A 16,333-nucleotide genomic window follows, 5' to 3' on the forward strand; every position below is an offset into this window, starting at 1 on the left:
GTGCCACGGGGCACAGAAGTCACCCCCTGACCTTGCCTGTGCTGACCGCCCAGAGTCCAGTTGGACTGGAGCACAGTGTGGACGAGGGCTGGAGCATTGGGGGGGAGTAGCACGTTACTGTGATGTCTGGGGAAACCTAGAGAGGTGGGGGTAGTGGTGATGCAATCTTACAGCAGGGCAGAGTCCATCAAGGATGGCAGAGGGGCATGGGAGTTGGAAGGGCCTGTCCCCAGCTGCTGGTTCTCTTTCAGGGCACTGTAAGAACTGCCTAGATTTGGGATATCCTAGAAGTGGTGCCAGCCTCTGTTCATGGTGGTGGGAAATGGAAGGTTTATGGACTTTTTTAAAAAAAATTAATTTATTTAATTTATTTATTTTTGGCTGCATTGGGTCTTCGTTGCTGCGCGCGGGCTTTCTCTAGTTGCGGCGAGCGGGGGCTACTCTTCGTTGCAGTTCATGGGCTTCTCATTGCGGTGGCTTCTCTTGTTGCCAAGCACAGGCTCTAGGCACACGGGTTTGGTAGTTGTGGTGCACGGGCTTAGTTGCTGGGCGGCATGTGGCATCTTCCCGGACCAGGGCTCGAACCCGTGTCCCCTGCACTGGCAGGTGGATTCTCAACCACCGTGACACCAGGAAGCCCAGGTTTGTGGACTTTTAAGAACAAAGCATGGCCAGTACAGCAACCTTAGTCCCAACCCCAGCCCTCCTTACCACACTGCTCACTGGCTTTAAATGGCCTAACCAAGGCCTCATGCCAGCCTTTCTCCTTATGCTCAAGTTTCTTCAAGAAGCTGGGAGGAAGTGAGTGTGATTTGGAAATGTGCCCCTATTCCAATTTATTAGTCTCCCCGCTATTCAGCCAGTGGGGGCTGTCAAGAGAGACTAGTAGATATGGCACAGGGGAAGAGAGGTGGCGCCTTGGGGGCTGGGGCTCAGTACCACCAGTGTCCACCATGTGGCAGTGCTGAGCCACTGGACAGCAGCAGGCTTGGCGCTGACCAGCTTCCCAGGGAAGGGGCTGCTCTGGGGAGTGGAGAGATTCAGAGCGCTTCCCAACCTCTCACTCTGGGGACCCTGCCTCTACACCAGAAGACAGAGAAGCTGGTCCCTCAGCTCTCTCCCCTCGCCACTGCTGGAGAGCAGAAGCTGTCGTCAGGACCACATCACTGCTAACTTCGGTTTGGTTTTGGATCTCATCGCTGCTGACATGTGGCAATGGAGCGTGGTGATGGGTGCCAGGCTCTTCCTAGAAACTTAGGGCACCTGTGGTGGGGAGGGGGACAATGAGACTTTTAGATGCTCCTCTCCACCTTAGGTCTTGAGTCATATTCAAGCCCGTCTGTCCAGGGCTCTCCCCAGCTCCCAGCTCCCTCTCTATCGGTCAGGCTGGTGAGTGACAGCCCTCTACCCCCTGGGGTCTGGACCACAGAACTGCAAAGCAAAGGTTTCTGCCCATGGTGCTGTCTCAGAGGGCTTACCTGTGGGTGAGCCTGAGTCAAGTGAAGCAACAGGAAGTGGCTGCAGGAGTCATTGACCCCATCTCTCCCCTCCCCTCTGTGTCAGATACCCCCAATTTCCAGCTCTTCCTACCCTCTTGCTGCTGTGCCTGGCCTGCCCCTACCTTCCTACTGACACTTACGTCAGAACCCAGCTATAAATATGCTCTTAGCATCTTAGTCACTTTTCTCAAGAAGTGCTCCCAGGTTATAAATACCCCAGCCATCTGCCTCCCAAGCCCGCCCTACCACCAACCTGGTTGGGGGCTGGGGGTAGCGACAGGCTTGAGGGTGGGTAAGGAAGTAGAAGGAGCCTGAGTGATTATCTTGCCCGAAAGAGAAAAGCCTGACCAAGTCTAGAGTTAGGGGCCAGGGAGCTCTGGAAGAAAAGGTTTGGAAGAAGACAATTCCACTCTTTCTCCTTTTTGTCAAAGACAGAGCCAAAAAGGAAAAAGAATAATACTGATCCCTTCTAAATTTAGTTTATTTTAAAATTTGCTATTTTGTTCATCTTGGATTTTTTTGCATTGCTTTTTAAAAATATTGCATTAAGATCCTATTTATCTTGACTGATGAATTTTTTGGCATCCCCTTAAAATTCTGTCCCCAAGGCAAGAACCTCACTTCTCCTCACCTTAGTCTTGGCCCTGGGGACTGAAGCTATAGTTGGAGGGAGGGAGGTTAGATCTGGGGGACGGGTGGATTGGGGGTGGGAGACAGCGGTGGAAGGGGGAGGCAGAGCCACCAGAAGACTTCCTTAGATTCTCTGCTTAGATGAAGATTTCCTCAAGTCAAAGTTGGGATAACTTCCATGAGTTTGCTCCTGAAGCCCCACAACTCAGATTTGCAGTCCCCCAGGAGGTCTCTTTCAGACTTTCTCCTTTTAGGGTTCCATTTCCAAGGACCTCAGACCTAGATAGGCGGGGGTTATATGCTGAGCAAACACTGACATCACGTTTCCCAAAGGACACATGGGTTTTGCGCAAACTCGGCCTTGGGCTGCAGACAATATTGACCCCATGGTTCAGGGCTGTCCAACCAAAGGGAGGAGATGGTGGGGGAAGAGGGCAAAGGTCTAGAGAGGACCCAGTCTCAGAGCAAATGCCTCCCTCTCCTCACCCCAGGCCTTCCTTTTCTTCTCCTTGTCCCACTCAAGTGGCCCTTGGCCAGTTCCAGCTTCCAGACAGGACTCCTGGCTGGAGCCCTGGGGGTGAGTGAAGGGAAGGCAGCCAGCTCGGAGCCATGCCTCTGCCTCCCACCATGTGTGTGCCCACAGGTTGTCACCTACTTGCTGACTGAGCAGTGATCTGTCTCATTTCTTGGAGCGAGGACAGAGGGAGGAGAGGAGCAGGTAAAACCCAGGTCTTTATTAGCCATAAGACAAGCAAAGATGGTTCTGGGAGGGAGGAGGGGGCCTAAGAAAGAAGAGGAAGCAGCCTGGTGAAGGAAGAGTCATTATGTGTGGGATGGACATAATAGTTCAGCCCTAAGGAGACTGGGAGGAGAGAAAAGTGGACAGGGCAGGCAGGCTCTGTGTCATCTGGGGTGTCAGTCAGGGTCCTGGCATGACATAAAAGACCCACTCACCTGTCTGTGTTTGCATCACTAAGAAGACTTAATGAAGGACTTCTTTATGGAGGTATGGGCAGGGTTAAGGGAACCAAGGAGGGATATTGAAGCACCCAGGGACCGGCAAGAATGGAAAGCCATTAGAAGCCCATAGCATGGAAGCGGTGATATCAGAACTTAGGCACAGCTGGAGCCATGGAGGGGGTGGGGAGCTAGACAGGAGCTGTAGGGACATGGATGCAGCCACAGTCACACAGAACCATGGAACCTAGGCAGAAGGAGGAGGAATAAGAAACACCCTGACCTCTGTCTTCTCCTATCCTTTGATCTCCTGCCTCTGTCTCCTCTTGGTCAAACTCAGCAGGAAGCCAGAGGCCAAAGGAACTCAGGTGAGTCAGACCTCAAGGGTACGGAGCAGCACGGAGAAGGACGAAGAGTGGATGAGAGTGTGCCAAGAGAACCTTTAGCAGCCCATTGGGCAAGTAAGAGGAAAAGGGCTCAAGACATGGAGAGGATCGAATGTTTGGTGAATCTAAGGAAGGGACTCTCTGGAGATCCAGAAAAGCAGGGGAAGGGGCTGGGTCAACTCATCCTGGAGTGGGGGACATTGAGTAGAAAGGGCAGGGAGGCATAGTGGATTGTGGGCTGGATTAAAGTTGGGCTATGGGTATCTGTCTGGGAACCAGATGGCACTGCTCATGGTTGGAGGTGGATGAGAGTCCCTAGGGTGGCGGGTGAGCACGTGAGCTCGCTGGAGGGACTATGCTCTAGGAGAGGGGCCGGTCGTTATGAAGATGGTACAGTGACTCTCCTTAGATGACAGTGATTCTCCTTTGATGAAGATCTCCTCACGTCAAAGTTGGGATAATTCTCATAAGTTGCTCAGGAAGAGGGAGTCCATCTTCTGGACAGAGGCAGTAACGGGGCCACCCCCTCCTCTCAAGGAAGAGCGCCTCCGTCAGGGCATGTTTGCCTACCCCACCTCGGGCTGCCTGTACCACACAGACTAACTGCACCCACACGCCTCTACCACCATGTCAGGTATGTCAGTCTTGACAATGTTGCTGTTCCTGTCATAGTAGAGCAGAGACAGGGGGCGCCGGGCAGTGGGCACGCAGCATGACCCCCCTCTGGCAGTGCCCGCAGCGGTGTTGGCCTTGAGAAGATTGAGCACCGCGGTATGAAAGGAGGCGGCAATGCCAGGCATGCCTGCCACGTGCAGGGGGCACTGCCCTGTGCAGAAGTTCATTGCGTAGCCCTCAGGCTGGATGATCCAGTCGTGCCAGCCAATCTCACGGAAGTCCACAAAGAACTCTTGTCGACAGCACATCCTGGACCTACCCTGGCAGTCGATGCCTCGCCGGCGAACGCGGTGCTTGCCCCCAACTCTTACACGGGCTGTCACAAAAGGCCTATGGGCAGCCCCACCCGGGATGACTGGGCTCCAGGCTACCTGGCCTTCAGGGACCAGCTCCAGGATCAGGTGCCCCTGGCTGCAGGCAGCCTGAGCTTCAGGCCCCAGGAGGAGCTGGTGCCAACCACTGTCATCCACCTCCAGCAGGTGCTGAGTGGCGAAGGTGAGGTTGGTGGCATGTGGGCTGAGCACGAGGACCCTCACCTTCAAAGTCCACGTGGTATTGGGAGGGAGCTGCACAAAGAACATGAGGCTGGCCTGCTGGACCTCCAGGCCGCCAACAGTTCTATCGGAGGAGAAGTGGAAATCAAGACGAGTCTGGTCGATGTTGGAGAGGCCTGTGGACACAAGAAGCCCTGTCAGTGGCTTTCGGAGTCAATTCTACTAACTACATATCTATTCTCAGCATGCTTGAATTCCCTTTGTTCTTTCTCGACCACACTGTTGGCATTGTTAACTACCCCTTCCTTCTTAAAAATCTTTTCTCTCTTGGTTTCCATGACACAACTCTCATGATTCTTCCTTGATTTTCTTTGCTGGCTTTTCTTTCTCTCACCATCCCTCCAATGCAAGAGTTCTCCAGGGTCTGTCCTTGACCTTCATTTCCTTTTTTTTTTTTTTTTTTGCCATGCAGCATGTAGGATCTTAGTTCCCCGACCAGGGATAGAACCTGCGACCCCTGCAGTGGAAGCGAGGAGTCTTAACCACTGGACCGCCAGGGAAGTCCCATTTCCTTTTACTCTACACTGAGAGGAGCTCTGACCCACACTCACAGTCAGCCAACACAAATTTTGTGCTGGTGATTCACAAATCTGTATGTCCAGTCCAGACCATTTTGCACCTTGGGAAACACCAAACTTCAGGCCTAAACTTCTAACTGCTTAATTTTGCCACATCCTGCCAGCATATTAAAATCAATTTATCCCACGTGAAAATCATTATTTCCTCCCTATGTACCTCTCTTTCCATTCTTAGAACTGGTGGCATCATTACCTTCCTTATCACCTTTAGAAACTCCCCACATCCAGTTCCTCACCACAGTGGGTCTAACGGCTATGCATTTCTTCCTGTACCTGTTACTGTTGCCCAGTTTCCCCTCTTCATCCTTCACCTGACCTATTGAAACACATTAATTGGGTTTCTGTTCCCTCCACTCCTGCTCTTGTCAGGATCACTAACACCTTCCACGTTGCCAAATCCAATGGTTTCATCTCTTTATGTTCATCTTACCTGACCTCTAAGCAGTGTTTGACACAGTTAACCATCCCTTTCTTCTTGAAATAATTCCCTCTCTTGGCTTTCATGACTCTGGCCACTCCATCTTGGTCTCTTTGGCTGACAGCTCCTCTTCCTCTGCCTGACCTCTAAATGTTGGAGGTCCTAAGCTCCCTCCTCTTCTCTATCTATACTCTCTCCCAGAAAGAACCCATCAATTCCCCTGGCTTTCAATTCCATCTATATGCTGACGACTCCCAGATATCTATATCCATGGCCCTGACCTCTCCCTGTGCCTAGGCTTGTATATCCAGCTGCTGATCTGATATTCCACTTGGACATCCAATGCTATCTCAGACTTTTCATGTTCAAAGAAGAACTCTAGATTTATCCCCCGCAACCCATATCTGTTCCTTCTTCAATCTTCCCCTTCCCTGTAAATGCACTGCTTAAACCAAAGTCTTGCTTGCCCTCATTCCCTTCTTTGAAATTATCTGCAGACCTGTCAACTCTATCTCTAGTTCATAATATAATTTCACTTAACCCCACCTCCTCCACCATACATTAGTTCAACCCGCAATCATCTTTTTCTTGAACTATGGCAATAGCTTGCCAAGTGGTCCACTCTTGTCCCCAAAACCATTCTTCACATATCAGCCAGAGTGACCTCTTTTTTTTTTTTTTGCCGTGCCTTGTGGCCTGTGGGACCTTAGTTCCCCAGCCAGGGATCAAACCCGTGCCCGCTGTAGTGGAAGCACAGAGTCTTAACCACTGGACTGCCAGGGAAGTCCCAGAGTGATCTTTTTATAACATAAATCTGATCAGCTTAATCCTCTCAGCTTAAAACCCTTCAAAGGCTTCCCATTGCTATTTGAATAAAAGCTAAACCCTTTAACATAGGAAACAAGTATGATTAGGCATTCTGCCATTTAATGACTATATTCTACCTATACTGGCTTTTCTCTGTTCCTTGAACTCACCAAACATGGACCCACCTCATGGCCTTTGCACTTGCTGTTTCCCCTGCCTGGAATATCTTTCCAAGCTCTTTGAATGACTGGCTCCCTTTTGGCATTCAGCACAAATTCACCTCTTCAGAGAGGCTTCCCTGACTAACCTAGCTAAAGCAGCTTTCAACTCTACCCTCATCTCTTTAATACATTATCCTGCTTAATTTTCTTTATAGCCACTATCACTCTCTGTAATCATCTTGGTTTTTTGTTCATTTGCTTCTCCTCCCCTCCTCTTCTCCCCCTCCCTGCTCCCAGCTAGAATGTAAACTCCATGAAGGTAGAGATTGTGCCTGTATGGTTTACCACTGTATCCCTAGTACCTAGTACCTAATAGGCATTCAGTTAACATTTGGTGAGTGAATGGTCGTTCATTCTTTAATTCTTATTTTACACTGACACAATAATTATTTTCCAAAAAGGCTAGATCATAAAATTCATGGTTTCAAAAACTTTATTGATGAATAAAACCAAACTCTTTTAGGAGGCAATTAAATGCCATTATGCTTTGGCCTTAGCAACCCTTATTTATTTATATTTATTTATTTTAAGTAAAGGATGCTTTATTGTGGGAATGCCACTGATACTCTCATGGGCATAAAAGAGCAGAAAATAAAGTTCATCTAGACTTAGTGTGAATTGTAAGGTCTGGAATAAGGTTGCCCTTGACAGCTCTCAGAGCCAACAAGATCTCTCTCATCTCACTCTCCCTATGTAAGTCTACTCCATTCTTCTCTTTCTGTGGATCTACCTCTTTTGCTTCCCTGTCACCTTCCTCAGGTCCCAAAATGGTGGCCCTAGCTCCTGCATCTACAGAACGTTTAACTTAGCTCTTCCTAGCTAAGTGAGCTGATCTTTCAGTGTTCCAATTCCAAAATCCTAAAAGAAGAGTCTGATTGACCCAGCTAATCTTTTCTTGCTAGGTCACCAGCACCCAACATTTAGAACCTCATAAGTCACCCCAGTCATGGTAGGCAGACACAGGACCAGCAGGGGCTGTGATAGACCATTACATTGTTGACCCCCAGGGAACAACACCTCCCAATGTTCATGGTTTTGTGCAATCCCTTCCCATATTAATTCTGGGCTTGGCATGTGACTTGATATGGCCAATGAGACGTAAGCAAGCACGACGCAAGCAGAAACTTAGTAAGTACTTACACTTTGAGGTAGGAAAACGTTAATGCTTTAAAGAAACTTGGGCTAGACTACTGAATGATGAGAAGCCATCTGGAGACTTCGGAGAGACCATCTTAGATGTTCTAGCCCCATCTGAGTTCCTAGCTGAACGCAGTTGCTTGAATGAACTCAGTTACACCACATGGAGTGAGAGAACTGTCCAGAATAAGTCCAGTCAAATTACAAAATCACAGAAACTATTGAATTTTTTTGTTTTAAGACTCAGTGTTTGAGCTGATTTGCCATATTAATGGATAACTAAAACAGAAATTAGGATCAGAAGTGGGGTACTCCATAGCAAAGACCTAAAATATGTAGCATTGGCTTTGGGACTGGGTGGCAGCCAGAGGATGGAAGGACAGCAGGGAGACTGTTAGTGAAGTCTGGAAGGACAGTGAGGAAATTGCTACTGGAAGCTGGACAAAGGAGAACCTGTGTTATGTATTGGCTATCATCTCTGGTAACTGGAAGCTAGAAGTGGTATCTAACAGAATTGTGAATTTAGCTAAAGATATTTCCAGGCAGAATGCTGAAAATGCCATTTGGCTTATTTTAGCTGCCTATGATAACGCATTTCAGGAGTGAGATGAACTAAAAAACGAACTGTTCAATTTTCAAGCAGAATTTAGAGAAAACATTTCCAATAGGACTTGCTAGATGGAACAATAAAATATTTTTTTTCATCCCTCAACTCTCTGTCTGGCAAAAAGGTTATCAAACTAATAAATGGTCTCAGGGCAAAAACCAAATCCAGGGCACTGCCAGTAAAACATAGCTTCAGAGCGAAGATCAAAATAATAAAGGGGGGGCTTCCCTGGTGGCGCAGTGGTTGGGAATCCGCCTGCCAATGCAGGGGACACGGGTTCGTGCCCCGGTCCGGGGGGATCCCACATGCCGCGGAGCAACTAAGCCTGTGAGCCACAACTACTGAGCCTGCGCGTCTGGAGCCTGTGCTCCGCAGCGGGAGAGGCCGCGACAGTGAGAGGCCCACGCACCACGATGAAGAGTGGCCCCCACTTGCCGCAACTGGAGAAAGCCCTTGCACAGAAACGAAGACCCAACACAGCCAAAAATAAATAAATAAATAATAATAATAATAATAATAAAGGGGGAACTGTAAGACCCTTTGTTAAGATCTAACATCTTTGTTAAGATCTGAAATTTAAGATGTTCTGTAGACCCTCTCAACTAGACAGAGGGCTTCTAAGAATCTTAAGAGTGTTATCTCACTTGTAAGAGGGTATCCTGACTTGTAACCTAAAGAGGAGTGTCTGTCTTGATAGAGTGGAGTGCCTTTTGTCTGAGTGAGAAGACTGTAATTTATTATTTAGAAGGCTCACAGAGTGTTAAAGAGAATTTTAATAGTGAAAGCAGCACCAGTTTGGACTAAAAGGGACAGAGATGATTCAAAATGAAAAGAAGTCTCCAGGCTCCCAACTTCTTTGGGCAGCATGCAGGCCGAAAAAACTACTTAGCTACAAACACAGGTCATTTCCTATTTAAAAGGAAAGACATCTCAGAGGGTGGCACTAAGAGCTGAGAGAATGGATATAGAAGTCTAGGGGAGCAATGGTAGGCTCTCCTTAAGAGGAGAGGAAAATCCTACCAGTGGGCAGAACCAGGCCCTAACCAAAGGAATTCTGGATTTGGGGTAGACTGAGATATGTGGCTGGCTGGGTGTCAGAATTTTCATGGACCAGTGACTGCTCTGCGTCTCCCTCCCCCATTCGCCATTTGGAACAGAAGTATCTATTTATTCCATCCCTGAATCAGCATTGTATGTTAGGTATGTGGGAGGCAGATAACTTGAATTTTTAGGTCGTAGGCAGTGTTGTGTTGGTAAATATTTAACAACTGGATTCCAGAGGGGGGAAAAAGGCCCTGATTTGTAGTGTTTGCCAATTTCTGCGGTATAAATTCTCCCATCCTGGCCAATTTCAAACTATCGATGTGATGCCACTGGATGCACAGCTGGGAGATGTTCACCATCAGCTCTCATGAGCCAGTATGAGCCAGTTTCAGGACACCATTGAAGGCTCCAACCCGAGTTTCCCCAGGGCCCCAAGCTCTCTCTCTTCATATCTCCAGCAAGAACAATTCTCAGATCTTTCTTTCACACGATGGTGGAGATGATAGCTTAAATTGGAATTGAAAACTTCAAACTAAAACATTTAAATGTAAAAGGTAGAATCCAGGCATCAGTCATTCTCACCTCCAAGTTCATTTCAGGTCACACCCCCTGCAGCCTAAATGCTGTATTCATTCATTGATTAGCAAATATGTGGAAAGTATATAGACTTTGAAGTCAGCGAGAACTGTGTTTGAATTCTGCCCCTTGTAAGCTGTATGATCTTGGCCATGTAAATTATCTTCGAGTCTCAGTTTCTGCATTCTTAAGATGGCAATGATAAAGTCTACTTTATGGAGTGATTGTAAGGATGAACTGAGAGGAGGCAGGTACACTAAATACCTGGTAACCGTCATTACTGTCACAATGTGCCAGGAAACTGGGCTAAGTATCAGGGATAGACAGGTGAAAAAAAAAAACCAACCAGGATTTTGGTGTTCATGGCCATTTGTCCACCTTGTGCTCATCCACTCCAGACTACTTTTTAACTCTAAATGCAGTCCGTTTCTTTAGACTTTTACTCATGTTTTTCCATTTAGGATGTTGTTTACCATTTTCTACCCACTGAAGTCAAACTTACTCTACAATGCCAGCCAATTTGCAAACTTCTTCTGAAAGACTTCCCTGACTTACCAAGTCCCAGTGAATTACTTCTGGCCCATTAAGCACTTGTGCCCTCATCTAACATTTATTTCACTCTGCCTTATATTCTAAGTAATTTATTCCCAGCAGCAACAACTAAACCCCTCATGGGCAGGAGCTGAGTCTTCTACTTTCAGTTCCCTCCCACCTTATCCTTTCTAAGTACATTACCTGTATTAGCTCACTTAATTCTCTCAACTTATCCTCTCATTATCTCTGTTTTGCAAATGAGAAAACTGACTATTAACAACCCAGGACACATAGAAATAAGAGGCTGAGCAGGGATTTGAGCCCAGTGTATCTGGCTCCAGAGTTTGTGTTCTTAATCATGAGCAGAAACCCCCTTTTGAACTAGAATAGGGTCTCATCCATCACTGGGGACTCTAGACATGGCCGAGCTGACCTACAGAATGGTTTGGCTGTTTATTGAGCATCTACTATATTTGCAAGAGGCAGAGTGGTAGAGTGGTCAAGGTCATGGATTCCAGACCCAGGCTGTCTGGCTCTACCATCTACTGGTCATGTGACCTTGAGCTAGTTACTCAACCTCTTTGTGCCTCAGTTTCATCACCTCTAAAATGGGGTAACAATAGTATTTGCCTCACTGGCTTGTTGTGAGGCTCTCAAGGAGTTAGTATATTTAAAAGGCTTAGAACACAGTAAACACTGTATAAGTGTTATCTATTTCTACTATACACTAGCCTCTGATGATAATGTGAGGAATAAATGACTGTTCCTGACCTCAAGGGGTTGCATTCTATGGGAAAACAGACTTCATAGAAAACCTGGAAACAGGCAATTCCATAAGGAAGGTCCAAGTTCAGGGTGAGCGTGTGGGGGCCACCAGAGAGGGAGCCCCTCACCTTCAGGTCAGGGTGGGTTTTTTCAGGATGGGAGTGCTGGATCTTGAAGGGAGTAGATGCTGACCAAGGGAAAGGGGCCAGGATTGGGAAGGGCCTTCTAAACCTAAGAGAGAAGAACTTGCAAGAAGCTTAGAGGCCAGAGAGATCACTTGTTTGTTTCTGGTTCTCAGATCCTGTCTCTGAATTCTCTCTTTTTTTTTTTGGCCGCACCTTGCAGCTTGTGGGATCTTAGTTCCCTGACCAGGGATTGAACCCGGGCCCACGGCAGTGAAAGTGTGGAGTCCTAATGACTGGCCCACCAGGGAATTCCCCTGTCTCTGAATTCTTGATCTTCTTTCCAGCTGCCCACTAAATTCTCTAACCCCTCTCCCCTCTATGGAAGGAACTCTCTCGTCTTTATCCTCTATCCTTTAAATACCTTTCTGAGTCCTGTTTTGGCCCTGTTCTGACGTGGGGACCCGAGGTAATCAAGGCAAGGGGACAGGAGTAGGGTGGAGAGGTATTGTAATCCCAGTGTTTTACTTTTCTTCCTTTTACCCAAATGATGTATCTGGGGGAGTGGGGTACAGAGAGGCTGGATCCCAGGGCCAGAGGGAGGACAGACTCTCCAGCTCCCAGACCCTGGTCCAAGCCCAGGAAATGTCTGGGCTCACATCATAGCCTGTGGAAATTTGTGGGCCTGCAGAGAGAGGAGCCATGGGAGATAGGGGCAGGCAGTCTCAAAAGAAATGAAACGTACCCACTTCCCAGGTGCGCATTGGTCAAGTCTAAACTACAAAGAGAGAGCCTGGTGGCGGGGGGGTGTGGGGGGAGCCTGGGATTGGGAGATTACATGCTGTGGAAGGCAAGAGTTGGGATGGTTTTGGGGAGAAAGTCAGGCGTCAGATTGGGGAGGAAGTTTTTCCTTTCCTTAAGAGATCGGGTTTGGGGGAAGATCTACAGACCAAGAACCCACCTGTCTCAGCAAAGCTGATGATCTCATACTCCTGTCCCCTGTCTGCTTCTGGAAGAGCCCCCTGTGGGGACCCATGGAGGCGCTGCAGCGCAGTCCTCAGAGCAGCTCGGGACACAGGCCGGCTCAGTGTTGGGCGCTGGCTGAGGTGCAGCTTGTCCAAGATGCTTCTCTTGGCCAGGTTAAGAAGCAGCTCCCGCTGGCTCTCCAGGTCCAAGGCGGGCCCCCCACATGCCAGACACTGACTGTCAGCTCTGGGAGTGGCCACTGCGTCTGGAGCCAGGAACAGGAAGGCCAGGAGCAATGAGGAGGTCATTGCTGGGGAAGGCCTTCCTTGAGCAACACAGTTGAGATAGAGCCGCAAACCCTGGGGTTCAGGGTCTCCACAGCTGTGGTCTCAGCTCCCTCCCAGCCGCCAGGGGCCCCGGAAGGAGAGTGTGTCCAGCTGGCATTACTCCTGGTTGCAGGGGATAGAGCAGTCAAACATCCAACTTGAGAGATGAAGCCAGTTACAGGTAGAACTTGGCAGAAGCCATATAGTCAGTGAAACTACAGAGTGGGGGATGTGAGGGGAGGTTGGTTTGTTTGGGGAAAGAAATGTCCCTGGGCCAACTTTGGGAGATAGTGGGTTACCCATGTGAGCTGCCAGGCCTGGGAACAAAGGTTAGAGATGAAATTCCTCTTCAGATCAACAGCCTTGCTCGGAAGCCTGGCAGTGGGGGGCGGAGGTAGGGTGCGGAGATCAGAGGTTTTAAGATAGAATGTTAAAGAATGACTTTCAAACAAGAGGGGGTCATTGGCAGGACACTTTAGGGCATTGTCATGCAGGTTGTTGTTTTTTGTTTTTTGTTTTTAATTTATTTTTGGCTGTGTTGGGTCTTCATTACTTGATTATGGGATGCTACCCCTAGGGGTGTTATACGATATACAGTATTCGTACCATTTTACCTTTCTTTTCTTTTTCTTTTCTTTTCGCTGCGCTGTGCGTCTTGCGGGATCTTCCCCTCGGCTGGTGGGATCTTAGTTCCTCGACCAGGCATTGAAACTGGGCCCTCGGCAGTGAAAGTGCAGAGTCGTAACCACCGGACCACCAGGGAATTCTCCATTTTTCCTTTCTAAAAGTTGAAATTTTCTGAATTCTGAAACATGTCTGGCCCTATGGATTTTTAATATGTAATTATAGATCTGTATTGATTATCTGAGAGTTTTGAGATTTAAATAATTTTGTAAAGCACTTTACAGTGGCTGGCACAGAGTAAGTGGCTTAATAAAAGTTTATTATTATTCTTGCTACATAGGTTTGTTTGCGGGCCAGAGTACCCTCACCTCTAGATGTGCTGAAGAAATTCTGCCAATATTTGCCCTTCTGGACTCTCCTTTCTTAGAGGCCATGTCCCCAATCACCATCTGTATGTAGTGCAGTCACTTAAGTCATCTCTGCTGCTTACCACTATATTCCAGCATTGCACATAGGACCTACAATATAATATAGGTGTTTAAAACATATTTATTGAGTGAATAAATTCTAGAATACAGGCTTACAGGCTGGTTATAAGAAGTTACACTCAAGTCACCTAGATTGAATTTTTGTGTGTCACAGTTTCTTAGCCCCTTCAACAGGGGCTGATCTTTTTTCTTTTTTCTTTTTTTTGCAGAGTGGCATGTGGGATCTTAGTTCCCCAACGAGGGATCGAACCAGAGCCCCCTGCATTGGAAGCACAGAGTCTTAACCACTGGACCGCCAGGGAAGCCCCTCTTCTTTTTTAAGCACTGTGATAGAAGTAGATTTATTATTCAGTTTCTAGTATAAATTTATTTATTTATAACATAAGGGTTTTATTGAGATATAATTCACAGAACATAAAATTCACCCTTTAGAGTATATAATTCAGCGGTTTTTACTACATTCACAGAGTTGTGCAACCACCACCACTAAGAATACTTTCATCATTCCCAAAAGAAACCCTGTACCTATTAGTAGTCACTCTCTAATAGTTTCCCAGTCTACAGGGACTGATCTTATATCTAACATTTTAATATTCCTAATTTCATTCATGGATATAACTTTATCTTGAGGTTGGGGGAGGTAGTTATACTGCTATTTGTTTCATGTCTTAACTACAGTATGTAGTTCCCAGACCCCCTCACATCTGAAGACTTCAGTTGCTCCCCTTCTCGCTGGCAAATAGTTGGGGAAAAAGAGGTTAGCAAAAGCGGGGGAAACAGAGGAGGGCTTCTCTTAGGGCTGGATGCCTCATGTTTCTGCCTTAGCTGTTCTTCAGTTACTGCATTTGTCCCTAAAAGACCCAACTGTTTCACTCTGCATTACGACACACAGGTCCTTTGAAACCTGCCCTTTCCAGTTACATTTCTAATAGTGCAGTGATTAAGAGCAGGCTTCGAAGATAAACTGTCTCAGTTCAAAATCTGGGATTTTGGTGCCTCAGGGTTCCTTATCTTACAAAATGAGCGTAACAGTAATACCTGTTGTTTTGAGGATTAAATGGAAATAATAGCTGTAGAATGCTACATATTCTATATACATACATACATAACACAAATATTAGCCATTATTTCCTCCTGGCTGTCATTGTCTCCTGCCTCCAACTTGAAAACCTGGAACTTGCTGATTCTTGAAGGAAAGGAGAAGTTCTTACCTCTATGACCTTTCTGGAATCTCCATTCTTGCCTTTCTGATGAACTCCTACTTATATTCTTCAAGGTTAACTGACATTTCACCTTTAGCTTCTCTGTAGCTTACTCAATCTCTTACATCTAGGAACTAATTGCTCCTTCTTGTGTTTCCATAGCACATTGAACACCTCTCTATTATAGCACTTACATTATACTATAATTTTTTTGTTTCCTACTGCAGTTCCTGTCACATAGTAAATATTTAATGGTTGAATTCTATCAATGTAAGACTACAATGCTTCTTTGAGGGAGTTGGTCAAGAAACGATGCAAATACATGTAATTAGTAGTTAGATTGATTCTGCCTAGAATGGTCAGTGTGGGGAGGTTGCAAATTTTTCTTTTTTTTTTTAACATCTTTATTGGAGTATAATTGCTTTACAATGGTGTGTGAGTGTCTGCTTTGTAACAAAGTGAATCAGCTATACATATACATATATCCCCATATCTCCTCCCTCTTGCGACTCCCTCCCACCCTCCCTATCCCACCCCTCTAGGTGGTCACAAAGCACAGAGCTGATGTCCTTGTGCTATGCGGCTGCTTCCCACTAGCTATCGGTTTTACATTTGGTAGTGTATCTATGTCCATGCCACTCTCTCACTTCGTCAGGGAGGTTGCAAATTTAAAATGACTTTTTAAAAGAGAACTGTAGGTTAGAGGGTGGTGGCGGGAAGAAGTGATTTTAAATGGGATGTACTTAAACCTACTTTATTTAGAGTTAAATTTTTACATCTGGAAAAAATGGACATTTACCTACCACATGATCTTTATCCATTTATACCACAAATATTTACTGCATATATACTGTTTCGGGAGCAGGAGTCACTGTCCTAAGTGAAAGGCTACTTTGAAAGTGCTCTGTAAACTTAAACTACAGATATTAGTATTATGTTTAAATCAAGGGTGAATCTGACAGACTTGATGGGCTTCAGGTGAACTGAGGGTCGCAGTGGATCTGCATTGGCGGCTGAAGACACAGGTAACGCGGAGGCGACAGAGCGAACGCGTGTGTCGGACAGCACAGCGTGTGCGTGCGGGCTGGGGAGGTGGGTGAGTAGGCAAGGGGCGTCTGTAGGCGTGGAGACATGCACACAGGAAGCAGGGACGCTCCGGGCGCAAGACGCGGTGACGATTACGCCGGACGTGGTGACGTAGCGCGCAGGCCGCAGCG

At 47.0% G+C, this 16,333-nt stretch overlaps 1 protein-coding gene across 1 annotated transcript; it reads right to left on the bottom strand.

The window, feature by feature from the left end:
• Positions 1–2,843: 2,843 nt before the first annotated feature.
• On the bottom strand, positions 2,844–16,299 carry INHBC (inhibin subunit beta C). The gene is made up of 2 exons (XM_082422261.1): positions 12,472–16,299; positions 2,844–4,817 (listed from the first exon to the last, which is right to left on the bottom strand). Exons 1-2 carry the CDS (start codon positions 12,782–12,784, stop codon positions 4,072–4,074), a joined length of 1,059 nt encoding a protein of 352 aa, XP_082278387.1. The 5' UTR covers positions 12,785–16,299; the 3' UTR covers positions 2,844–4,071.
• Positions 16,300–16,333: the final 34 nt, after the last annotated feature.

Source organism: Balaenoptera physalus (assembly GCF_965194825.1).
Source record: "Balaenoptera physalus genome assembly, chromosome: 13".
Lineage (NCBI taxonomy): Eukaryota > Metazoa > Chordata > Mammalia > Artiodactyla > Balaenopteridae > Balaenoptera > Balaenoptera physalus.